Below are 24,488 nucleotides of genomic sequence, written 5' to 3'. Positions count from 1 at the left end.
TACCACAGCTGAGACCTGGAGCAGCCAAACATATAAAACACGGTCAAGCAGCACATGCAGGAAAACTGCCAGGTTCCCAGGACACCCCAACTCTGGGGGTGCCCCCTGGGCCCCCACACTGCCCCCAAGTCTCTGATCTGGCCCCCCCTTGGTGCCCCTGTCTTGGGCTCTCTTTCCAGATGTCTCTCTCTCAGCCTCTGTCTGTCTGTCTCCCTGGGCCCTCTGTGACCCACTCCTCCGCCCCCTGCCTGTCGCCTGTCCCATCAGGTCCCAGACAGCCTGGCGGGGCTCCCTGAGTGTTTCTATTCCTGGGCCTGAGTGATCTTCCCAGGTGCATTCTCCGCGGTGGCCTAATATGGTCTGAGGAGTGGGAGCCTTCAGGGCAGAGGGGTGGGATTCCCAGGGTGGGGACCGGTGGGGGCGTGGGGGTCCGGGCAGCCACCCTTCTCCTACTCCCAGCCCCACCTCAGGTGCTAACCCTTCCTGCTCTGCACAGGCTAGAGCACCAGCAGGCCAGGCTGGTGCATGTATTGAGCGCCTACTGTTTGCCCCTTAGGGTGGATGCAGGACCACCCAACACAGCCTCTCTGGCCCCCACCTGCTGACCCTGCCACCCACCCTCACCCCCCGCCCCCGCTTCTCACAAGCCTGTTCCTTGTCCCCAGGATGCCCAGCCACGCTGGTCCCAGAGCTTCAAGTGCTCCTGGGGATCCCTGATGGCCCGTTAGGAGCGGCCCAGGCAGACCCACCGGGAGTCTCAGTGCCTACAGGGCTTCAGGAGAGGGGGAGGGGGCGGCAGGTGCAGGGGGAGGTGACAGCTGTCCCGCGCCCCCCCGAGCGCCGGGTGCCGACAGCTGAGGCTCGATTTAGCTCTCTGAGCCCGGGTCTGGCCAGATAAGGCCTTGGGGGGTGCGGCCCCGCCCCCCGGGGCGCCCCTTAAATCACGGTCGGGCCGGGCCGGGGCGGCCGCCAGCGATGCCAGGTGAGAGGGACTGCGCTCCTTCCTGCCTCCCCGCGTCCCACCCGCTCGGTGCTGCCCCTCTCTCCAGCTCTCTCCTCTCTCCCTGCGGCGCCCGGCTCTCTCCCTCTGCCTGTCTCTGTCTCTTCGCATCTCGGACCCCCGCCCCCGCTGCTATTTCTGCCCATCCCGTCCCCGACTACACCTCTGTCCTTCTCTTTCTCTCTACCCCGTCATCTCTCTGGGCTTTGTCTTCCCACGTCTCTCTCCTCTCCATCTCTCTCTCTCCCCCTCTCGCTCCCTTTGCACCGCGCAGCCGGCGGGTTCTCAGTTCCCTGACCAGGAATCCAGCCGGCACGCCCTGCCGCCCTGCCGTGGGATCCCGGAGTCTTAGCCCCTGGACCACCGGGGAAGTGCCCTCCCAGTCTCTTTCTTTCCGTTTCTTTGTCTCCGTGGCTTTCCCCTCTCTCTCTCTCGCTTTCTCTTTCTGTCCCCCGCCCAGCCCTTCTCTCTGCACCTCCGTCCGACCCTTCTGCCCATCCCTCTCCTGTCTCCCCGTCTGTCTCCCTCTCTCCTCGCTTCTCTCTTCGTCTCTCTCCATCTCTCCCTGCCTCTCCCCGTCTCTCTCCCTCCTCTCTCTGACCTCCCCTCTTCAGCGCCCCGATGGAGCCGCCCTGGGGCCTCTGCCACGGTTTCTGCTGAATAAAGCTGTGTCTATCCTCACCTCTCCAACTCCTCTCGCCTCCTTTCCTTTCTCACCCCTCTGCCTCTGAGCTCAGCAACACGCCCCGGGCCCTGATCCCGGGTACGGGTACCGGGGGCTGGGGTCGGGGTTCTTGCCTCCCAGAGAGACCACCAGAAACAGGGGCTGAGAGCCAGATGGAAGAGATGGGGAGAAAGGCAGAGAGATGTGTGCAGAGGGAGACCCAGAGACAGCAGGGGACGGACTCAGAGACAGAGGCAGACCGGCTGGGCGCCATGGACTCAGAGATGGGGAGGGCCGGTGAGGGTGCAAGACCCAGAGGCTCAGACAGTGAGACCCGAAGCAGCAGACACAGAGACTCAGGCTGACAGACCGCAGGCAATGCCCGCGTCTCCCAGACACAGCAGACGGGGCTGGTAGCCACCACCACCCCCACCTCCACCAGGCGGTGCCAGGCCCCAAACAATGGGCCCTTGTCTGACTGCATGGTCCTGGGGCAGCTGGGGCGGGGGCCACCAAAAGCCTGACTTCAGCCTCTACCTTCAGACCCCCCTACACTGCCTTCTGGCCTCTTCCTGCTGGGGTCTCCACCCCCTTGATCCTGCTTTCTGCTCTGCAGGGGAAGGAGCCAGGCATTTATGGAGCATCTGCTGGATGCACCCGGAATGCCTCTGTGCCTGTCCTGACACCCTCTCGTCTCCTGACCCCTCCCCTTCCTCGGTGCCCTCTGCTTGTTCTTCCTGAACTTCCAGCTTTCTTCCTGGGAAGAGATGGGCATTTATTAAGTTCCTAGTGTTTGCCAGGCAGTTTCCACACACTGTCTCTGAACCCTCTACTCTCTTTGTTCTCCCATCCCTTCCACCCAGTTTCCTTTCCCTTCTTCCTGAATTGCCTGGTCTCTCCTTCAAGGAAATGGGCATGTATTGAGCACTTACTGTATGCTGGGGAATTTACAAACCCTGTCTCTTCTTACACTCTTTTCTCCCCCAATTCCTTTCTTCTCTCTCTATTCATTTCCTCTCCTTTCTGACTCTGCTTCCTCCTTGGGAAGGGAATGAACATATGCTGAGCACCTACTGTGTGCCAGGCAGTTTACACACTTTCTCTCCCTTCCTCACACTCTCTTCCTCCCCTGTTTTTCCTCTATCCTCTCCTTGTCTTTCTCGGCTCTCTGCTCTCTTCCAAGGCAAGGGACACACATTTATTGAGCACCTATGGTATACCAAGCAATTGCTTGTTCTTTCTCCACTCTCCTCTCGCCCTCTCTTCTCCACTGACCTGTGGGCTTTGCTGTCCTGTGCTTCTTTCCGCTCTCTGCCAGGAGAGGAAATGGGCATTTATGGAGCACCGACTGTGTGCCTGGCAGTTTCCCTCCACTCCCCCTGCCCCTTGACTCTCCCTGTTCCTTCATCTCTGACTTCCCCTTTTTTCTGCTCTGTCTGCCCTTTCTTGGGGATGAAAAAGCAATATGAAGCACATATTGTATACCAGGGCTTCCCTTGTGGCTCAGCTGGTAAAGAATCTGCCTGCAATGCAGGAGACCTGGGTTTGATCCCTGGGTTGGGAAGATCCCCTGGAGAAGGGAAAGGCTACCCACTCCAGTATTCTGGCCTGGAGAATTCCATGGACTGTGTATCCATGGAGTCATGTATACCAGGCAATTAACACTACCCCCCAGCTCATCTTCTCTTGCTTCTTTCTTCCTGCTCCTCTCCTTTTGCCACCTTCTCCCTTCCTGTGCTCTCTAGGCCCTCTCTGGGGAAGGGAACAGCATTCATTGAGCGCCTCCTCTTTGCCCCATGATTCGCCTGCGCTGCCTCCTCTGACATTGCCTCCACCCTTCTGCTCCATCCTGTCGCCTCCTTGGCCAGGCTTGCTTTACATGTGTCTTCTCTTTCCTCTTGCTGTCTCTCTCCTCCAAGAAAGAAAACGTGCATTTATTGAGCACCTCCTGTGTACGTCACCTGCACAATAGCATGTCCTCTTTCTCATTTTCTCTCTTCTCCCCAGCTCCTTGCTCCAGCTTCTCCCCTCCTCTCTGCCCTGCTGGCTCTCTCCTGGGGCAGAACTGGGCATGTATGAGTGCCTGCTGTGTGCCACTGCTCCTATCAGCTGTCTGTGCTGGCTTGCCTCACAAGCCCTGCTCTCTCTTCTCTCACCCTCTTGGCTTGCTTTCCTCCTCCTGGTTGCCTCCTCTGTCCCTGCAGCCAGGGAGGGGAGTGGGTATTTATTAAGTGCCTACTGTATTCCCACTGCTTTACCTACACTGTCTCCTTCCATCACAGCTTCCATTTTCTCTGCTGGAGCTTCCTCTCTCCTCTCCTTTTCCTCCAGTCTTCATTCTCTTGGGAAGAGAACGAACACTTAAGAGCACCCACTATATGCCTGGCTTTTGCCACCCCTGGCCCTCTCTCCTCAGGCTGTGTTTCTTGCTGTTTTTCCTCCGTGGTGGTGGTTCCTTCATTTCTTTTCTGACCTGGCTTCTCTCTCCTGAAGAAGGGAATGAGTGGGCATTAATTGAGCACCAACTGTGTGCCAGGCTTTTCATAAAGCACACTATCCCACCCCCCAACATTTGGCTGCCTCTTCTCTCCTCTCCTGCTCTTACTCTCCCCCAGAAAAGGGAAGGGGCACTAATTATGCACCAACTGCGTGCTGGGCTGCTGGGCGACTCACACTGCCACCTCTCCTTAGATCCTGTGTTCTCCCCCTCCCCCCTCCTCTCCTGTTCCTCTTCCTTCTCAGCAGTGGAAGCTCTCAATTTTCCAGACACAAGGGGTCTGGGCGCTGTAGAAAGGGCCCATCGTCTTCGCCTAGTGGTGCTGGGTGAGGCCAACTGATGAAAGATGGGGCTCCAACTGGATTTCCTCATTGGGGGAGGATGTATGGGTCATAACAGCCACTACCTGGGCTGGGGGTGGGGCTGAAGGAGACCAGGAGGGAAAAGCAGGGTAGAAAGTGTTCATTCTTCCCCTGGTGGTGAAGCTAGGTGGTTAGATCCCCGAGGTGCTACCTTCTTGGCACCCACCCCCACCCCCGCCCTTGCCCTTCGGCTTCCTCCCCCTCCCCCACCCCAGGAAGCAGCTGAGGAAACTGAGGCTCTGAAGAGGGTGAAGGGGGTGGGCGAGAGAACTGTTGATTCTCTGAGTCCTGACTCACTGGGGGCCTGTGTCTCCCGCCACCGTGAGCCTGGCTGAGGGCCCTTCTCTCCCGGGGTCTGTCTCTCCTCTCTGCCTCTCCCTCTGACCTCTGTCTCTCTCTCCTCCCTGCCATTCTGTGTCTCATGCTCTCTGCCCCCCATCTTTTTTCTCCTTCTCGCCTGCTCCTCTGCCTCACAGTTTCTCAGCCTCGGTTTCTCTGACACACACACCTTCCTGCGTGAATCTCCCCCACGCTGGTTTCCTTTGCTCACACCCTCTTGATGAGGCCTTTCTCTTCAACCTCTCTTCCTTCTGCCTCTCCTCCCCTTTTACCCGTCTCTACCTCCCGTCCATTTGTCCGTCTCTCCACACAGGCCCGCCCCCAGGTCCCTCTCACCGCCGTCTTTCACCCTGATCCTCAGTTTCCTCCTCTTGAATTCACACACACACACTGCTTCCCCCGCCCGCCCCCATCTCTCTTCCTTAAACCGTGTTCCTGTTCCCCTTTGGGCTCCCCTGGTGGTTCTGATGGTAAAGAGTCGGCCTACAGTGCAGGAGACCAGGGTTCAACCCCTGGGTAGGAAAGATCCCCTGGAGGGGGGCACGGCAAGAACCCCAGGGACAGAGGAGCCTGGCGGGCTAAGTCTGTAGGGTCACTAAGAGTCGGACATGACTGAGCGGCCAACACCCTCACTCTCGCCTCTTGCTGCAGCCTCTCCTGCTCTCGCCTCTCTCCCCACCATCTCTCCCCACGAGGCTCCCGCTGCCTTCCCGTCCTGTCCTCTCTTGCTCCCACTCGGTCTTCCCTGCATCTTCTTGTTTATTTGGCTGTGCCGAGTCTTAGCTGCGGCACACGTGGGAACTCAGCTGCAGCAGGTGGGATTGGTTCCCTGACCGGGGATTGAGCCTGCGCCGCCCGCACAGGGAGTCTCAGCCACTGGACGCCCGGGGAGGTCCCTCCCCGTGTCCTCTCTTCACTGGTCTCGTCCTCTGTTTCCTCCCCGCCTCCCCACCCCACCCCCACCTTCACCCCCCCCACTCCCTCCTGGCACTGCCCTGCTTTCCCTGGGGACAGCTGCCCACCATCCCCTCCCCTCAGCTGCCTCTCCCGCTCTCTCCCTCCCACACCTGCTCCCGCACAGCGGGTTGGCAGCCCCGCCGACTCCCACAGTGGGGAGGCCCCTCTGCTGACCCATGGGGCCGGACCGCGTGTCCCCGCGTGCTGGTGGTATTTTTATCCTGTCTCGGAACACACGGTCCTGTGATGAATGTTTCACAGTTTACGGAATTCATTTCATGTCCTGCCAGGTCCGGGACCATCAGCTGCACGTGTTCATCCGTCTGCAGCTCATCGTTACCCAGGCCGCGGGACACGGGCCCCTGACCTGGCGCCTTATCGCTCGGGAGGTGGCAAAGCTTCCCTTCCTCCCTGTCCCTCTCTCTCTCTGTCTCTCCCTTTCCCTGTCTCTCTCTCTCCCTGTCTCTCTCTCCCCTCTCTCTGTTTCTCTGTCTCTCTGTCTCTCTCTCTCTCTGTCTCTCCTTTTCCCTATCTCTCTCTCCCTCCCCCTCTCTGTCTCTCCCCATCTCTTTCTCTCCCTGTTTCTCTGTCTCCCTCTCTGTCTCTCCCTCTCTCCCTGTCTTTCTCTCTGCCTGTCTCTCTCTGTCTCTCCCTTTCCCTATCTCTCTCTCTCCCTGTCTCTCTCCCCCTCTCTCTGTCTCTCCCCCTCTCTCTGTCTCTCCCTGTTTCTGTCTCTCTCTCTGTCTCTCTCCCTGTCTCTTTCTCTGTCTCTCCCTCTCTCCCTGTCTCCCTCTCCCTCCCTCTCTCTCTCCCCCCGACCCTGTCTCTCTCTCTCTCTGCCTGTCTCTCTCCCTCTTTCTCCCTGTCTCTCTCTCTCTCCCTCTGTCTCTCTCTCTCCCCCTCTCTCCCTGTCTCTCTCTCTCCTTCTTTCTCTCTGCTCCATCTCTCTCTCCCTGTCTTTGTCTCTCTCCCCCACCCTCTCTCCCTGTCTCTCCCTGTCTCTGTCTCTCTCCCTGTCTCTCCACACACACCCACCCCCTGTCTCTTTCTCTCTCTGCCTCTCTCCCCACCCCACCCCCGTCTCTCTCTCTCCTCCCTCTGTCTCTGTCTCCCTGTCTCTGTCTCCCTGTCTCTCTCCCCACCCCACCCCCGTCCCATCTCTCCCTCTCTCTCTCTCTCTCTCTCTCCCTGTCTCCCTGTCTCTCTCTGTCTCCCTGTCTCTCTCCCCGCCCTGTCTCTTACCCCTTCTCTCCCGGCCTCCTCCTAGGGTCTCCGCTCCATCCCCTCCTGCCCCGCTGGCCTCTCCTCTACTCACAGCCTCCTCCCTCCCCGCTCCGTCTCTCCCTCTCCCCTCGTCTGCTCTCCGCTGGCTTCTCTCCCTGCCGGCTCCCCCTCCCGCCCCGGCTGCCCCTGCCCCGTCCCCTTCACCGGTCTCTCGCGGCTCCGCCGCAGCTCTCCCCCTGCCTGCCCCTCCTGTCCCTCTCCCCCTTCCCCGGGCTGCTCCTCCCCCTCCCCACTCCCCCCCTCCCCCTCCCCGCCCCCCACGGCTCCCTCCCCACCTGGCTTCTCACCTCTCTCTTACTCCCCTCTTCCCTCGGGGCCTCCCTCGGGGTCTCCGTTCCCCGTTTCCACGCCGCTGTCCCCTCTGAGCTGCCCCTCTCCTGCATTTTCTCGCCTACTCTCCCCTCTCCTCCTGCCCTCCCGCCTCCATCTCCCTTCTCCTCGCTCAGTCGCCTTCCTCACCTTCCTCTTTCCCTCTCTCCCCAGTGGCTCTTTCCTACCCCTCCCACCTTCCTGCCTCCTTCCTCTCTCCCCTCTCTGGATCTGTCATTTCTCTCTCCGTCTTGGGAGGCCCCTGCCCAGCGCCGCGTCCTCACCCCGCGGGCTCCTAGGGCTCCTCTCCCGCCCTTGGGACTCTCAGGTTGCCAAGTTCTGAGCTGATGGCCAAGTCGCCACCCCAGGGATCCCGGGGCAGGGCTGTCGAGCCGGAGTCCCCCCGAGCTGGAAGCACCTATGTGACACCCATTTTTTCTCTCTTTCCTTTCTGCCCCGGACTCTGCACGCTGCCTGGAGGGATCGAATCGGGCCCCCGCGCAGGGGAGCGAGGAACGGGCTCAGAGGAAGGAAGCAAGTTGCCTAAAGACGCACAGCACGTAGGTGGCGGGGCAGTTGACGAGGAAATCGGCCCCTTGACTCTGCTGAGCCCTGCATTCGGGTCTGAGCCTGGTGAGGAGGGGGCTGCCTCCCTCCCGCGCCGTTCTCCTCCCCAACCCTCCGCCGTCTTCCCCTCCTCAGGCGGCGTGGAGCACATGGGCAGCTGGGAGGACTTCACCCACCGCCGACTCCACCGACGAGGAAACAGGCGCCAGGTGTGCCTGAAGACCGGCATCCGCCATAACCGAGACCTTAAGGGAGCCTCGACGGCGTTGCCAGAGGACCGACGGCGCCCCCCGCAGGGCCCTCCCCTCCGCCAAGATGGCCCACGCTTGGCAGCGAGAGGTCCCAGGATCGATCACCGGAGAGGCTCTCTCGGACTGCGGTCGTCCATCGCCACCTACCGGCGGAAGACAAAACTGCAACGCAGCTCTAAAAGACACTAGGAATGGCGGCCCCAAAGGAGGACAGTGCCTGGGGGCGAGGCGGGGGCTGGAGCGGGCGGAGAGGAGAGGATTTGCAAAATTCTGTAAAAATTAAAAACTTTTCTACGCCTAACCAATATATAAACATCATACTCAGCAAGTTCTTGGTATGCCACAGCTCCAACTGCATGCGTGTTTTCGTCATGGGTGGCTGGGTTCTCTCCTGCGTGGCAAGCTTCTTGGTATGCCAGCTTAGAGCTCCAACTGCATGCGTGTTTTCGTCATGGGTGGCTGGGTTCTCTCCTGCGTGGTCATGGAGACGCACGTGTCAGTGCTTTGGGAAACGCAGGGGAGTGGGATTCAGTTTACACAATGTGCTGGGAAGCCTATTTCTAGGAATTGAGCCAACTGAGTTTCATTCCTCTACCATGACCTCGCTGAACGCAAGGCGGGTGCAAGCAAAAGTGAACGGCTGACAGACAGCCAAACATCGGTCCCTGGTCCTCACCTGGGGTCTCTCTGACTGGCTAAAGAAAGAAGCCTCTAGAGTTGTTTCCAGAAGCCACCTGATTCAATGCACAACTTGGGGTGGCAAACATTCTTTAAAAATATTAAAATCAACCTTATATGAATATATTTTAAAAGAATACTTGCCAAAGAACTATCTTGTGTGTGTTCTCAGTCATGTCCAATTGTTTGCAACTCCATGGAGCCCGCTGGGCTCCTCTGTCCATGGGATTTCCCAGGCAAGAATACTGGAGTGGGTTGCCATTTCCTTCTCCAAGGGATCTTCCTGACCCAGGGATCAAACCCATGTCTCTTTCATCTCCTGCACTGGCAGGCAGGCTCTTTATGGCTGAGCCAGCTGTTCTCAATAAGCCAGAGGACAGTATGAAGGCATAGGTGTGGGGAAGAGTTTCCCCAGTACCAGGGAACAGGTGGCATTCTGTGGGGTAGGAAATTGGGGAGGGGCCTTCCCTCCACTGAGTATTTGCCTCATGGGTGCTCGTGCCTGTCTTAGACCAGATGTCAGGAGGCTGGGGTGAGGAAGCGGGAGGGAAAGAGGGAGGGCTGAGCTCGGTGGGGACAGAGAGGAAGGCGTGAGACAGGACAAGGAGGGGTGGGGTGTGGGGGTGGGAGAGGAGGGAAGGTGTCTGCAGTCTGGCCTGGGGACATCTAAGTGAATCAGGAACCAAGGCTGGGGTAGTGATTCACGAGGCAGAAGAGGAAGAGGAGACCAGAGGGCCTCACAGGCCAGGCTGAGGGCTGGGACTCTGTCCTGAGGGTGCTGGGAAGCCAAGGAGCAGGGGTGGCTCTGGGTCGGAAAGCCCTCCATGACGGGGAGGGCCTGGATGGGGCACACTGGAGGCTGGGGAGGGGGTCTGGCTGCAGGAGAAGGGAGAAAGCAGGGAAGAACAATGGGCAGGCGGCCCAGCCCTCTGGTCTGAGGCTGGGGCTGAGGGCTGGCACCACTCACTGTGCATGTCCAACTCTGTGTGCATGCTAAGTCGCTTCAGTCGTGTCCAACTCTGTGTGACCTATGGACTGAAGCCTGCCAGGCTCCCCTGTCCATGGGATTCTCCAGGCAAGAAGACTGGAATGGGTTGCCGTGCCCTCCTCCAAGGGATCTTCCCAATCCAGGAATCGAACTCGTGTCTCTTATGTCTCCTGCATCTGCAGGTGGATTCTTTTACCTCTAGCGCCACCCAGATTCCTGGGTGACACAGACTCCCTCACCGGTCCCTGAGGCACAAGGGGAAGGAACCTGGGGTCTGGAGAACCTGGAGGGGAGTTAGGACTGGAGACGGGCTTGGGAGCCATCAGGAAGGGTTGCTTCCAACCTCCAATGTGAACGGGCAGCTGGTCTATGGAGGTGGGGGTGGGGGGTTCCACACACACGAGTGGGGAGTCAAGCGGGAACATGGGGATCCCTGCAGCACCCAAAGGTCCATCGACAGACCAGTAGGATCTACTCAGAGCCAGGCACAAGGTGCAATGAGAACCACTCAGTATCAGACATGGAAACCTCCCTGACTTTTGTTGGGTGGTGGGGTGGGGGTGGGGAGCTGGGGTAACATATTTTTGCAAAAACTGTGTATTGTGACTGTGACTGTGTACACAGACTTGTGTACACAGACTTGCTTATTTCTGGAAGGAGTTTCTAAAGTCAGACGCAGGAGACTGAAAGCTCGGCTGCCCCCCATTGCAGGGAAGAGGTGCCAGGCTGGGCTGAACAGAAGGTTCTAGGCATTGGATGCTACAGAATCCTTTGGGTTTCGTTTGATATCCCCAGATACCCTGATCAATCCAAAGAAAACAGTGACTGTGCTCTCCAGGGACGGGCAAGATTGAGAAGAGAGGTTTAACCAGGACAGATACCCAGGGAGCCAGCACCAGCTCGGATACTGACTAGAAAATGCCAGAGTAACTCTGCCAGCTTGAGAGTGGCTGAAAAAGTCTAAGAAGAAAGTAATCAGATAAAGACCTTAGATCTCAGGTTACTAAAAAAAAAAAAAAAAAAAAATGGTCCAGCAAATGACTGGCAGGAGATCACAGCTGCGAATTATGCGAATTAAAGGATTAAGAGCAGTTTTGTGAACACTGCTCACGAAAGCATCAGTGACAGATGCGTCACATGGAGCAGGAGGGGAGAGTGCGGGTCAGTGTCTCCTACGGCGGAGAAAGAAACGCCAGTTAGAGCAACTCGGGGACCCTCTCAGCTCTTAAAGCTACCAAAAAAATGGGTAAACCAATAACCCCCAATGCTGGCAGGCGTGCGACAAAAGTCACACTTGAAAACACAGAGGCAGTGTTTCCCAGGCCTCTTGTCACTGGCCAGAGGGGTGGGCTCTGAGCTCCTGGAGCCGGGGGGAGCTGCAGCAGGATCAGAATCCAAGGGCATCAGAAGACAGAAGGCACACGGAGGTCTCAGCATCATCAGACGAGTCACAAGAGGAACTCAGAAACATAAACAACGCTGTGGAGCAAAGGACGCGAGCAGCTCTCAAAAACACCGACTGCGCCACCACGGTCTGCAGTCGTGTGTTTCGGTCAAGTGTGAATTTTGTGAAAAAAGTAGGTGGAGGGTGGGCTGAATGAGCTCAGTGTCCCTTTTCTGGTGGCACACGGGGCACAAGGCCACTCTCTGGACATGGCAGAGGACAAAACCGCAGAAGACACTGACCTGGAGCACAACGGTGAGTGCAGCTCAGTGTACAATGCCCAACTTACTACTCTGGTTACAGAGGGCGGCGAACAGCCTTCCCGCTGGCTGGTGCTGGCAGTCACTCCAGGAGGGAAAATTACCTGATCGAGTCATCAGGGAGACTCCACCAAGCACCTTCCTTGGCCATTTGGTCTGCTTGTAAAAATGTCTCTAACCTGCCGTAGTAATTCTTTGAGTCACGCGTCTGCGGGAAGTCAAACTCACACCAGGGACAGGCAGGTGACAACCTTCGACATCCCGCTATTTATAACCACATGAAGCAGGAGGCAAACTGAACGCTGAATATTTAGGGGACGCTTTAATAAACTGCTATACACACACCGTGGAGCCTGATGTCGCCGTTACCATGACAGTGGCGGCCTTTTTTTTTTTTTGTGGCGTTTCTAAATCACATACCCAGCCACCGGCAGAATTCAGTAGCACCTGTACATCCTGACAGTCTCTTAGCCTAGTTAACAGCTGCGTTTGCCTGTTAAGTTGCAAGCTGCAACTTTCCCAAACGTTTACCTATTTCATTTATGTTGTCGATGTTTTTAAACAGACAGAAGGAGGAAGGGAGATAAATGGCAAGGACCCAGCAAAGTCCCAGGGCAACGACCAGCCGGGAAAGGGATTCTATACATCCACTGGCCCCTGACTCCACTGCTGGGTAGATTGCTCTGCTTTGACTTCCAACATCACTGGTTCAAGCCCCAGAGCCTCTGGAGGACCTGGCGTCCTAACAGCAGGAATTCTCAACTTCCACTAGAGCCGTGGGCAGATACAGGCCAGAGCAGGGGGAGCAAGGCTGTGCAGATGTGAAAAGGGGGGGCCCCAGGCCGGCCTACCCCTTCTCTGTGCCAGCTCTGGGCTTCGGGGAGCCCCAGGGTGCCCTCAAGACCACAGACAGAAGGCTGGTGTCCCAATCCAGTGTCAGACAAGGGGCATCCCCTGGCCTGGTGGGGTGACGAGACTAGACAAAGGCACGGAGGCCGGAGAGAATGAGGCATGTTCCCACCCCGCAGGGCTTGGGAAGGCGGGGTGAGGGGGCCGGACGTGAGGTCAGAGCCGGACCGGGAGCGTGGGCTCTACCCTGCGGCAAAGGGATACCGCAGGGGCTGCAGTGGGGCCATGGGGGAAGGTGGGGTGCAGCAGGGCCCAGAACCCAGCCACCCCCACACCCACAGTTAACTCCAAGCACAAGAGGGGAGGGACTCCTGGGGAGGGGGCGCCCTCTGACCCCCACGGGATGCAGAGATGGACGGTCCGGAGAGTCCCTCCTAAGATGATCAAGGGTTCGGGCATGCTGGGCAGGAAGGGCGTGCTCCGGGTGAAAGAGGGCAGGCGGCACCCCGGCCCCGTGCCCCTCATCGGCCGCTGCCTCCGCCGCCACCGCCGCCGCCGCCCCCGCCCTGGCCCCCGGCATCCGGCGCTCCCGACATCATGAGGAAGAGGACGACTGGGACGATGTACATCCACTGTGAGCCGGCGGCACGGGGGTGGATGGGCAGATGGACAGAGAGACAGAGAAGAGAGGTGAGGTAAGTGGTGGCCCAGCCAGCGTGGGGGAGGTGGGCGCGGCGTGAGGGGAGGCGTGGGGGGAGTGGGCCCGGGTCCCCTACTGCACTACGGGCTGGGGGAGGGCTGGGGGGCTGCGGGGAGCGGGGAGACGGGAGGGGGCAGGTCCTCACTCAGGCCTCGTGCGGCGGCGGTGCGGGCCCGGGGGCGGCAGGACGCAGGGCTGTGAGCAACACGGCCCCCCCCAGGATGAGATGCCACTGAGGGGGGCGGGGGCGCAGGTCAGGGCCAGCAGTGGCTGCGGTGTCCGGCGGCCGTCAGGGAGAGCGGGCCGGGCCGGGCGCGCCCTCGGCCTCTCCGGGCCGCGTTTCCAGCGACCAGCACGCTAACCGAGGCCTCGCTGGCTTCCGCGACCCCTGCCCTGGCCCGGGTGGGACGGCCTCCTCCAGCCCCAGCGTCACCAGCACCAAGGACCCTCGGCTCCCAGGATCCTCCCCAGACCCTGCCACCCACCTCCCCAGCCTGACGGGTGGACCCCCCGCCCCAACTCCCTCCTTTCTAAACCTGTCCCTATGGGGGGACAGGGATCTCTCCCTTCCACCCCGCAGCCCCAGCGCAGCTCAGGCCCCCTCTCCTGTCCTCGGTTGGCATGGACCCCGCCCCTCCCTGACCACGCCCACCCCCCCGCCCCTCCCTGACCACGCCCACCCCCCACCCCCCACCCCCCACCCCCGCCCCCGCCCTCCCTCCAAACTGGACAGACACTGCCTGTGCTTGGTCTGACCCCGGCCAGGCACCCAGGGGGCTGGGCCCGACTCCTCTCAGTGCCCAGCTCCGGGGCGGGCTGTTTTCTGAGGCCGGATGCCCCGTGACCACCGCCACGAGCAGACACCGGCAGGGGAGGGCCAGGGCGCGGGGCTCCAGCACTCAGCCCAGGGGCCAGGGAGACGAGCACAGAGACCTGCATACAGGAGGGGAGCCGAGCAGGACGGAGCAGGGCTCAGGATGGGAGGGAGAGGGCTGGTGGGAAAGGGCCCCAGGGGCGCGCAGAACCCCACTCACATATTTAGCGAAGAAGGACTTCTGCTCCTGGGGGTTCTTGGCCTTCTGGGCCTGCTCCATCTCCAGGCGCTCGATGAAAGCCGCTGTCTCAGGCCTGGGAAGGTAGGGGTAGAAGGAGGAGATGGGATGAGGGGCCCCTCCCTGCCCAGAGCCCCAGGCAGCCCAGAAGGGTCGTGGGAGGGGTGGGGTGGGAGGCTGGCCCGGCCTGGGGGGCCTGGCTCTGTCCCCTTCCCACACCCCCTGCTCACCCGGGTGCTGTGACTGGTGGCTGCAACTGCACAGAGGTGTTGAACAGCTCCAGGTCCACGTCCTCCACCTCGTGGCCCCGGCAGCCCCCGGGGTACGTCACCACCGACACGCCCACCACGTTGCCGGCCACGTCCACGTGCAGGGTCAGCTGGTCCGAGAGGTGAGACTCTACCAGGGAGCACTGCGGGAGGAGGGGAGGGGGCTGAGAGGAGGAGGGCCAGCAGGGGCTGCTGCCCAGGCTTCGCCCACACCAGCACCCCCTCACAACCCACGGGGCCTCTGAAGCATCTTTCAAAGCCCTCCACGAGACCCCCTCTCACCCCACCAATCTCAGGTGGAATCAGCAGCCTCTCCAGCGCCCACAAGGCCCTGAGCTGCCCCATCGGAGCCCCCGCCAACCGGACTGTCCCTCTCCAGCCCAGGAGACCCTCGAAGGCAGGACCAGGTCCAAGCCTTTCCCATCCTTAAACGCTGAGCCACGGACAAGGGAGGCCGAACGGAAGGACCCGGGCTGGAGCGGTTCGGCAAAGCAAGGATGGGGCCGGGTCCTCGTCGCTGACTCACCGCAGGGACAAAGGAGGAGACGTAGCCACCGGCTTCTGGGCCATCAGGGGCCCCAGGCCGCCGCGGGACCCGGACACGGTACAGGCCGTTCAGTGCTGCCACGTCCTGCAAGGGCGGAGAGGAGGGGGTGGCAGTGAGCGAGGCAGCACCCAGCCCCCACCAAGTCTGCACCCCCATGGGGCCCCCCAGCCAGGAAAGCCCCTCCCCACTCCCTGGCCCAGCCAAGCCCAAGACTCCTCCCACTGGCCTGCCCCACTGGGCAAGGGGGGAGGGGGAGGGAAGACCACCAGGAGGAGAGCAGAGCCCGGCCCAGCGACGGAACAAGTCCCTGAGAACGCTGCCCCCAGATTTGGGTCCAGTCCCACACCCAGACTGTTATTCCTTTAGTTTTTTCTTTCTTTCTTGGGGTTGCCCCAAGTGGCTTCTGGGATCTTAGTTCCTGGCTGCGCATGGAACCTGGGCCCACTGCAGTGAAAGCGTGTAGTCTTAACCACCGAGGCACCAGGGAAGGCCCGGGACTCCCCAGTTCTATGAGCAGCAAATTTTCTCTGGGGGTGACAGGAATCACGTGGGCACCATACTGGTCCAGGTGGACCTCACCCTGCTATCTCCCACAGGGAGGGCACCCAGGGGCCCGCAGCTGCCCAGAATGAAGCCTGTGTCCCCAGCCTCCCCTACAGCTCCATCTGGCCAAAGGGACAGAGCAGCAGTGGACTGTGGCAGCTTTTGTGAGGTTCCCCCCAAAGTCAGCTAGCTGGTCCCTCCGCCTCGCCTTCCTCCCTTTCTCCACCCTGCTGTCCAGAGCCCCACCTGAGCCCAGTACCTCCCTGCACCCTCCCTAAGAAGGACCCGGAAGTACGCCCGCTGTGCTCCGAGGCACATGCCCCCCACTCCAGCAAAGCCAGGGTCCCCTCCTCACCCGGAGCCGGCCCCGCTCCTCCTCGTTGAGCTGCCGCTGCGATAAAGACAAGGTGCCGTCTTGCTGGTTCCAGAGCAGCGAGCCCCGCTTCCGGAAGTGGGCACTGTCATCTGGAGGGGGCAGGGGCACACCCGGACTCAGCGGGCCACCACGCCTGTCAGCCCTCGCAGTGACCAAGTCACCTCCCCACCTGAGCCCTCATTGTTCCACCTAAAAACTGGGGACACCACCACCGTGTCTTGCCCACGATAGGTGCCCGGACCCCAGAGCTCCTAAACCTGGCCTCCAACTTGCCAGGTGACCCAGGGTCGCTCACATAACCTATCTGGCCCTCAGCTTCCCCAGCTGCAGATCATGGTGTACAGAGCTTGGGCACTCCCAAGGCCAGGCTTTCTTGGGCAGATGCCAGGCTCTGACTGGAGAGGTCTGCAGAGGGTCCCAGCTTCAGTGGTTATCATGAATGCCCCCCCGCCCCACCAGAGTCTGGGTCCTCAGACTGCATTATGAACCCCTGGGCTGCACTGACATCTATGGGAGTCTGGATGCCTGCATTAGCGCAGTTTAAGCTGGGCTTTAGAGCAGGTACTGGCTCTGTTATTCACTTGTAAAAGGACCTTGTCTGATGTCCCTCTGCACCTCGGTTTGCTCTTCTGGAAAATGGAGCTATCCCTAACCCCTCCTATTTGCATGACTAGTCTGAAGATGTCTGAGTTAATACAGGAGGAGCATTTACCCACAAGGGCAGGGCACGGGACAACTGGTCAGGAAAGGCTGCTCTGAGCTTATTACCACCACAGTGACCTTTCTGACACTGGCATTTTTCTTACCAGTATAGGGGTATTCAAAGACAGAGCTTCTATTCTTCCCCCATCCAACTCCCCCGTGTTAATGCAAACACACTCGCAAGTGCAAAGCTGTGAGTGAATGGACGACGTGTTTCACATGGGGAGGCACCTGAATTCACAGGGCAGTGGATAAGTGTCCAGGTCAGGACGTTGTTGGACTCACCGATCTCAAATGAGTGCTCCAGTAGCAGCCCCACGGTGCCGCAGCCCTCACCTTCTCGACCTTCCACCCCCACCTGCGAGTGATAAAAAGGGACCCACTTAAGGACCATCAGAGTCCTCAGTCCGGCAGGATCCAGGAACCCCAGGACAGACAGACCCGTAGGCTGCTTGCTGGAAGAGCCTTATTTTCATACCCATATCCAAACACTGATGCATGCTCACGATTCCACCGGAATCTGACCATTTCATGAAAATTTATGATCTGGACGGGCCCCAGAAAACCAGAGCCTGCAAACCAGTTGCCTCATTTTCAAGGCAACTACCTCCAGGTCACTTTCACGCCTAGCATCATAAATATTCATGAGTTAAAGGATAGCCTTCCCAACCTAATATTCAAATGACCTCGATGTCACCTTAAGCCTCAACAGTCACGATGCCGCCATCAAGCAAATTCAAGATTTCAGGCCTTCCTTTTCTCCAGCTCTCCAAATTTCTCCTACCTCTGCATACTCAACTCTCCACCCTCAAGCCTGCGCTACCTAGTTCCAGATTTTAATCCTTGAGCTCAACACTCCGCCCACCCCACGCGTATGCGGGAGACGGAACTCCTCCATTCTCTCGAGAGCCCCCTCGCCATTTTCATTTTAGCCGCCCCGACGTCTGATTTGCCAAGATTCCACCCGGGCCACACCTCCTCAAGCATATTCATGACTGCGGATCCCAAGCGTTCGAAACTTAAAGTCTTGCCCCGATCTCCTCTTTGGGTGAAGCCGAGTTTTCACCGCACCAAGAGCCCTCGTGCCAAAATCCCAACCGAGCCCCGCCCCCTTATGCATATTCACGAGCTAGAGCCTTCCTATGGAGAGGGAAATGGCAACCCACTCCAGTGTTCTTGCCTGGAGAATCCCAAGGATGGGGGAGCCTGGTGGGCTGCCGTCTATGGGGTCGCACAGAGTCGGACACGACTGAAGCGACTTAGCAGCAGCAGCAGCAGCAGAACCTTCCTAACCTCTCGCTTTCTCCCAGGCCTCATGCATGCGCAGGACTGCAGCCTCGCTTTGAACGGTTTTCATCTCGCCTTCCCTCCCGGCCCTGCGCAGCCTCGTTCCCACCTTAACCGACCTAAAGACCCAAGACCACGATCGCCGGCGGCCCTGCCCTCTATGCAAAGCGAATAAGTACTCACTCCCCGCACAGAGGCTCCGGACCGGCAGCCACTACCCCGCGCCCGGCTGGGGGTTGCTGCCGCCACCAGCAAGAGGAGGAGCAGTCGAGTCGCCCCAGCGGCAGGGACGGACATCTCTGCCCCTTCCCTCCAGCCCAGAGGCTGGAGTCAGGCGGGCGCCGCGGAGCACGCCGGGAGAAACGGGCCGCATCCCGTCGCCCGTGCGCCTGCGCCGGCTCCTTGCGTCTGCGCACTAGCGCCCACCGGTTACCGGGGCCTGACGTCACTGGACGACCGCGGCTCCCTCCGGGCGTCCGGGTACCGCCCCCTCTGGTGACGTCACAACCGTGGACTTCCGACGTATCGGCGCCATCCGCCGCCCTATGACGTCACAGAGCCCGCGGCCCCGCCCCCGTTTTCTCCCTGGGCACCGCCCTCCGCTCCTCCCAAGGGGCGGGGCGTTGCGATGAAACGGGGCCACGAGCCTAAGCCGGCCTTCGGTGGAGCAGGTGAGGCGGGACCAGGCGTGATGGCAGGTGAGAAGTGGAACCGGGCCTGGAGGGGTTGGATTAGGTGTGGGAACCAGGTGAGGGATGGGGCCTGCGATGCGGAGACCGGTAGCCGGGAACCGCCTACCCTCCGCGCGGGGCTGTCCGCCCTGGTTAGGGGACACCTACCCAGCCTCTTGGAATAGATCTGAGAACTTCGCCGCTTCTGTAGAACGCCCCCTGGTTCCAGCCTGTCCCACGGGCCGGCCCGGACGGCTCCAGCGCCATCTCCTGAGCGGCGAATTCGACCAGCTGCGAGACTTCCCCATCTTTGAGAGCAACTTCGTGCAGGTGTGGAGCCCCAGGACCCTCTGAGCCCAAGCCTGGGCCCCGACCTCCAGACCTAGGGAACCTCTCCTCGCCTTACCGCCCATCTCCTGACCTCCACACCCCACGCCCGCCAATACCTCCAAACCTTTAGTTTCTCTATGACTGCTAACCGTTGATTCCCTCAGTCCATGTCCCTGACTTCATACCCAGGTGACTCGACCTTTGACCCCAAGATATCTGATCCTCTTCTTGATGGTTAATTTTATTGGTTCATGCCCCTTAATCCTACCAAAATTCCTGACCTCTGATCCCTCCCCAACCTTGCTCTCCATTTATCCAGCTTCTAACCTCTGATGCCACCCCTCCCCCGGCCCAGGTGACCCGGTTAGGAGAAGTTGCCAACAAGGTCACCATGGGAGTGGCAGCCTCCAGTCCAGCCCTGGAACTCCCAGACCTGTTGCTTCTGGCGGGCCCTGCCAAGGAGAATGGACACCTGCAGCTCTTCGGGTGACTGCCCCCGCTCCCAGCCTACACTGTGTTCCTCCTCAGCTCTGGGCACCCTAGATTCCCTGAAACACCTCCTTTCACCCGGAAGACCCCCAGGGCCAGGAGCCATGGATGGCTGCCAGCCCTCTGTGGGCTACTGGTCCACCCAGGAGAACAAGCACAGGGCCATCCACAGGGATCAGCAGTCAGGGATAGATGGACATGAGGCGAACCCCATGGCCACATCCTGGTAGGGGTCAGGAGAGCGGCCATTTATGCAGCACCTACTGCATGGGTTTCCTTGGTGGCTCAGACGGTAAAGTGTCTGCCTGCAATGCGGGAGACCCGGGTCTGATCCCTGGGTTGGGAAGATCCTCTGGAGAAGGAAATGGCAACCCACTCCAGTACTCTTGCCTGGGAAATCCCGTGGATAGAGGAGCCTGGTAGGCTACAGTCCATGGAGTTGCAGAGTCAGACACAACTGAGCGACTTCACTTTCACTGAATGGCAGTTGTCCCATGGACCAGGCACACTGTCTCGTCTCTGACCCCATACTCTCATATGCTGGGGCCCCTTAACCCCATCCTCAAAAAGAAAAACCGAGGCCCAGAGAGGCGAGCCACTTGGCCAGGGTCCTAGAGTGAGTCAGGGGTGGCCTGGATTGGAACTGCCTGCTCCTCACGACTGGCCCCCTGGATTCTGGAGCTCTCAGGCCACTCTCTCCAAGCTGCCCCTGCAGGTCTTTGTGTTTTGTTTTGTTTTGTTCATTGAAAAAGTAATGCAAATACACTCTAAGGTACAAAACACACAGCACAAAATGCACCCTTCTCCCATCCTAGGCTCCTGCCTCCAGCTCCAGCTGCAAATACCAAAGCATTTACATGAGTAGAGTATATTTACAGAAACATTCTGCCAGTGGCTTTCTTTTGTTTTTTGACTGCATGTGTGCTAAGTCGTTTCAGTAATGTCTGACTCTGCAACGCTGTGGACTGTAGCCCACCAGGTTCCTCTGTCCATGGGATTCTCCAGGCAAGAATACTGAAGTGGATGGCCATGCCCTCCTTCAGGGTATCTTCCCAACACAGGAATCGAACGTGTGACTCTTAGGTCTCCTGCATTGGCAAGGGGGTTTTTTTACCACTAGCGCCACCTGCATTTCATAGTTAATGAAAGAAAGGGGGAAGGGAGGGAAGGAAGGAAGGAAGAATGGAGTCACATTGTCACATACACACAAACACACACACAGACACACAATCCTTTGTTTCTAGTTCTGAAATCCAAAAAGTTTTTTTTTTTTTCAACTCATTCAGTGATATAATCTGATTCTGACCCAAACGAACTTGAAGCTACTTACAGCCTTTATTTATCCGCCCTGGATAAGTTGAAAACATTTCACAAAGCAGTATTCTGATGCCAGAACCCTGTACTGAGACATTCTCTACCACCTCCCTTTTCTTTTCAATATTAATTGTATCCCACCACTTGAGTCACGACTTGCAGTTGGAAGAATATCAGGGATGGTGCTCAGAAGGGCTCTTTGATCTCCTTGTAATCTCCTTCTGCACTCTCCCTTCTCCCACCATAAAACATACCACAGAAGTAAAATCATTGAGCTTGCTCTGCCAGCTCAGTCTCCAGACTCACCCCCCTGCCCCTCATTTCTAACCAGCTCCCAGCCCTGGGTGATTCTGTGCGGGGATGGACAGGTCCTCTTTTGGACACACCATTCAACAAACTCCACCCCCTTGGACATCAAGCTTGCATCTGCCTCTTGCTGTGATTACCTAATAGGGAATGTCCTTGAATGAATGGCTGCCTTCAGACAGCTTGGGTTCATATCCTGGCTTCACCTCTTCTCTGCCTTTGGCTAAGTTTCCTACCCGTCTGGGTCTCAGTTTCCTCACCTGCAACATGGGGATAAGAGGAGAACCCACTTTCCAGGGCTGTCAGGGGATAAACTGAGTAAATGTTTGTGAAACACTTGGAACAGCACCTGGCACACAGTATGAGCCGTGAAAAAGTCAGCTGCTTTTCTTCCATTTGGGGACCATAATAACAGATCGAGTCGCCTACTGAGGGACACTGATGTGTCCTGTGCCTGGGGGTGACCACCAGTGCAGCAGGCTGGGCACATCCATGCACAGCCGGGAGGGTGTCAAGTCAGTTTCTGGAGATACATTGCTGGGCCTGAGGGGGCTGGTGTGTAGCTACCCAGTGTTGCTAAGAACCTTGGTACGACTTGGGTTCAAATTCCTGCTGTGTGATCTCTGCCAAATTATCCATCCTGTCCGGATTGTTTCCTCTGCTGCCTTTTTTGGACCTTGAGTTAGGCTGGGGGCCTGAGCGATTCATATATTCAAATACTCAGTGAGCATTCATTGAGCATGGACCGTGGGTCAGCTGCGGATACTAAGGAAACAGCAGTGAAAAAAATCACACCAAACCCTCTGCCCTCAAGCTCACCTTCTACTAGGAAGGCAGACAGAATAGATGTCAGTTTGTCCAGTGGCTGAGGTCTGTGGAGACAGATCAGAAGGGGGTGAAGGGTGGGCATGGGGAGGTCAGTGAGGGCAGATGTGGTTGTAAATAAGCAGGAGGTTGTAAACAGATCTTCTGAGAAGGTGCCGCTTGAGAAAACTATGAGATGAAGGGGCTGAGCCATGGGGATGGTTGGAGGAGGAAGATTTCGGGCAGAGGAAACAGCCTGTGCAAAGGTCCTGGGGTAGGACCAAGCCTGGCAGGTTTATGGAACAGTAAGACCAGTATGGCTGGAGACAGTAAACCAGGAGAAAGGGCGGGAGGGGAGGACGGAGAAGGCACAAAACAGTGCAGATCTTGCAGAGCCTAGTGGTCAAGACCAGGACTCCGTTTCCTCTGAGCCCTGGGAGCGATTTGAGCTAACTCTCCTGTTGATTTGGCTCCGAGGTAAAGAATCCACCTGTAATGCAGGAGAAGCAGGAAACACGGGTTCGATCCCTGTGTCGGGAAGATCCCCTGGAGGAGGAAATGGCAATCCATTCCAGTGTTCTTGCCTGGACAACCCTATGGACCAAGGAACCTGGCGGGCTACAGTTCATGGGTCCCAAAGAGTCGCACACGACTGAGTGCAGGCACCCATTTCACCCGGGTGCTGATTGGCGCCCTCTGGCGGCAGTGTGGGAAAAGACTGGGGTGAAAGCGGGAAATTGTGGAGAGACTTAGAAATGGTTGGATTTGGAGTATTAATATTAGTACATTTTAACGGTGGAGCCATCAGGACTTGGTAAGATCGGTTAAGGATGTCAAAAAGACGGATCAGGAGCGATTCGCACAATTTCTGGCTGAGCAAGTGGGAGGATATAGCGAAGACGAAGAAGAAGAGGAGCAGGTTTGGGGTTGGGCTTAGGTCAAGAATTGGGCTGTTGGATGTTACATGTGTCTGATGTCGATCCAACATCCAAATGTTAAATTCAAGCAAGCAGCTATCTATTCGAGTCTCGCGTTCAGGAGGGGGAGGACCAGCGGGAGACAAAGATGGGCTCCGTGTCTGGACGAAAGTTTGGGATAGATAAAATGCAAGAGGCAGAGAAAGTGACAAGACTCCTAAAAAAAAAAAAAAGACTCCTTCCGGGGGCGGAGAGGGGCGCTGGGGTGGGCACTGCTGGCGCCTGGGAGGGTCAGATGCTGAGGCTGCCCCTTCCGCCCACCCAGGCTGTTCCCCTTGCAGTTCGTCCAGCTCTTCGTCCACGACGAAAGCCGCTGGCAGCTCAAGGTCAAGTTCCGCACTGGCCGTGCCTTCTACCTGCAGCTGCGGGCCCCGCCCGAGAGCCGCGACCGCGAGTTCGGCCAGTGGGTGCGCCTGCTCTACCGCCTGCGCTTCCACTCGGCCCAGGGAGCCGTGCCTTTCACGCAGGACTACTCGGCGCTGGAGGACGACGAGGACGATGACGAAGACGAGGACCGCGATCTGCCAGCGGGAGAGGCGAGGAGGGGGAGGGGGGTGGGCGGGGCTCCTGGGTCGGAGGGAAGAGGGAGTTGAGGGCCTGGATCCCGGATCTGAGAGTGGAGGTGACCCAGAGCCCAGACTCCTGAGTCCTGAAAGGGTGTTCTGTCTCTGCTCCGAGTTCAGGAGGCTCTCAAAGCAGAGCAAGGTCCGCAGGGCCTTGATGCGCCAACAGAGGTGGCAATGGTTTCCTAATGGGGCATCACCTACCCAGCCTCCCTCCCCTTGACCTAGCACGCTGGGATCTGGAGAGGGAATACCTAGGCCTTGAAGAGTCGGCCAGGCCAGTTCCCCCGAATGCCTGGGGAGGGGAAAGACACCAGTCTTCAAAGGGGACAGTGGAACCTAAGGGGCCTCTTCCTTGAGAACCCCCCTGCTCCCCACGCCTTCCCAGGAAGTACAAAGCGCCCACTCACCCATCCCCCAAACAGCAGATACATCCACAAAGCGTCTGAGACCAACTCTCTCTTGTACCCAGCTTCAAGCCATGGAAGCCAGACTTGACCCACAGATGTCTGAACTCTGGGGACTCTGACTCCTCCAACGTTCTTTGAGGTCACCAAAAGACCAGAGATCAAAGTGTCCCCTACCTTGGGGCCAGACAGATGAATTAATATTAAAGTTACTAAAGATCGGCCACTTAAGAACTAAGAAAACCGGGTCACGAGCACTTTCCCCATCGTCACCAATTCAACGTGGCGGAAGCAGCTCTTTCAGTAACGGCTCCTTGGACCCCGCAGGCACCATTCCAGCATGTCTACGCCCTAAGGGTAGCCCCTCCAAGTCAGTCCTTGGGTTCCTCTTTGGCCTACTATGGCTGCCACTGTAGCCAGCCCGCCTCCTCCCCGCTCACAGTGGGTCCTCCCAAGAGGGCTGCCTCCAGAGGGTCTTGGGTCCCCCTGTGACTGTGCAGTTGCCATGGCAACATGGTGAAAGCGAAAGTTGCTAAGTCGTGTCAGACTCTTTGCGACCCCATGGACTTAGTCCATGGAATTCTCCAGGCCAGAATACTGGAGTGGGTAGCCTTTCCCTTCTCCAGGGGATCTTCCCAACCCAGGGTTCGAACCCAGGTCTCCCATATCGCAGGCAGGTTCTTTACCAGCTGAGCCACAAGG

The 24,488-nt window shown here is 58.5% G+C and overlaps 3 protein-coding genes across 7 annotated transcripts; 2 read left to right on the top strand and 1 right to left on the bottom strand.

The window, feature by feature from the left end:
- The first annotated feature begins 945 nt into the window (after window positions 1-945).
- Window positions 946-8,575, top strand: LOC139177295 (proline-rich protein 36-like). The gene is made up of 2 exons (XM_070772199.1): window positions 946-7,972; window positions 8,115-8,575. Exon 1 carries the CDS (start codon window positions 5,996-5,998, stop codon window positions 7,466-7,468), a length of 1,473 nt encoding a protein of 490 aa, XP_070628300.1. The 5' UTR covers window positions 946-5,995; the 3' UTR covers window positions 7,469-7,972; window positions 8,115-8,575.
- A 3,332-nt stretch (window positions 8,576-11,907) lies between these two features.
- Window positions 11,908-18,295, bottom strand: EMC10 (ER membrane protein complex subunit 10). 2 transcript variants are annotated; one of them, XM_019978447.2, is made up of 8 exons: window positions 18,109-18,295; window positions 16,924-16,996; window positions 15,916-16,025; window positions 14,997-15,101; window positions 14,432-14,613; window positions 14,184-14,277; window positions 13,295-13,381; window positions 11,908-13,081 (listed from the first exon to the last, which is right to left on the bottom strand). In XM_019978447.2, the coding sequence occupies exons 1-7, from the start codon at window positions 18,220-18,222 to the stop codon at window positions 13,295-13,297; spliced, it is 765 nt and encodes a 254-aa protein (XP_019834006.2). In that variant the 5' UTR covers window positions 18,223-18,295; the 3' UTR covers window positions 11,908-13,081. The 2 variants fall into 2 exon arrangements, with proteins under 2 accessions (XP_019834006.2, XP_019834005.2); XM_019978446.2 differs by lacking the exon at window positions 13,295-13,381 and having other exon boundaries at window positions 18,109-18,294.
- Window positions 18,296-18,369: 74 nt separating this feature from the next.
- Window positions 18,370-24,317, top strand: GARIN5A (golgi associated RAB2 interactor 5A). 4 transcript variants are annotated; one of them, XM_070772250.1, is made up of 5 exons: window positions 18,370-18,596; window positions 18,808-18,926; window positions 19,282-19,412; window positions 23,082-23,352; window positions 23,852-24,317. In XM_070772250.1, the coding sequence occupies exons 1-5, from the start codon at window positions 18,554-18,556 to the stop codon at window positions 23,906-23,908; spliced, it is 621 nt and encodes a 206-aa protein (XP_070628351.1). In that variant the 5' UTR covers window positions 18,370-18,553; the 3' UTR covers window positions 23,909-24,317. The 4 variants fall into 4 exon arrangements, with proteins under 4 accessions (XP_070628351.1, XP_070628349.1, XP_019834015.1 ...); XM_070772248.1 differs by having other exon boundaries at window positions 19,246-19,412; XM_019978456.2 differs by having other exon boundaries at window positions 18,370-18,623.
- Window positions 24,318-24,488: the final 171 nt, after the last annotated feature.

The sequence above is a fragment of the Bos indicus genome, chromosome 18 (genome assembly GCF_029378745.1).
Source record: "Bos indicus isolate NIAB-ARS_2022 breed Sahiwal x Tharparkar chromosome 18, NIAB-ARS_B.indTharparkar_mat_pri_1.0, whole genome shotgun sequence".
In the NCBI taxonomy this organism is placed as follows: Eukaryota; Metazoa; Chordata; class Mammalia; order Artiodactyla; family Bovidae; genus Bos; species Bos indicus.
Note: the sequence above shows the minus strand (reverse complement) of the source record. Positions and strands in the feature narration are given on the sequence as shown.

Coding starts and splice junctions, on each gene's coding strand:
- EMC10 (XM_019978446.2), bottom strand. CDS start 18,222: ATGTCCGTCCCTGCCGCTGGGGCGACTCGACTGCTCCTCCTCTTGCTG. Junction 15,102..15,915: donor AGGAGCGGGGCCGGCTCCGG/GTGAGGAGGGGA, acceptor CCGCCCTTGCAG/GACGTGGCAGCACTGAACGG. Junction 14,614..14,996: donor TCTCCTCCTTTGTCCCTGCG/GTGAGTCAGCGA, acceptor CTCCTCCCGCAG/TGCTCCCTGGTAGAGTCTCA.
- GARIN5A (XM_070772247.1), top strand. CDS start 18,554: ATGAAACGGGGCCACGAGCCTAAGCCGGCCTTCGGTGGAGCAGGTGAG. Junction 18,624..18,807: donor GGGACCAGGCGTGATGGCAG/GTGAGAAGTGGA, acceptor CCGCTTCTGTAG/AACGCCCCCTGGTTCCAGCC. Junction 18,927..19,245: donor TTGAGAGCAACTTCGTGCAG/GTGTGGAGCCCC, acceptor CCATTTATCCAG/CTTCTAACCTCTGATGCCAC.
- LOC139177295 (XM_070772199.1), top strand. CDS start 5,996: ATGGGGCCGGACCGCGTGTCCCCGCGTGCTGGTGGTATTTTTATCCTG.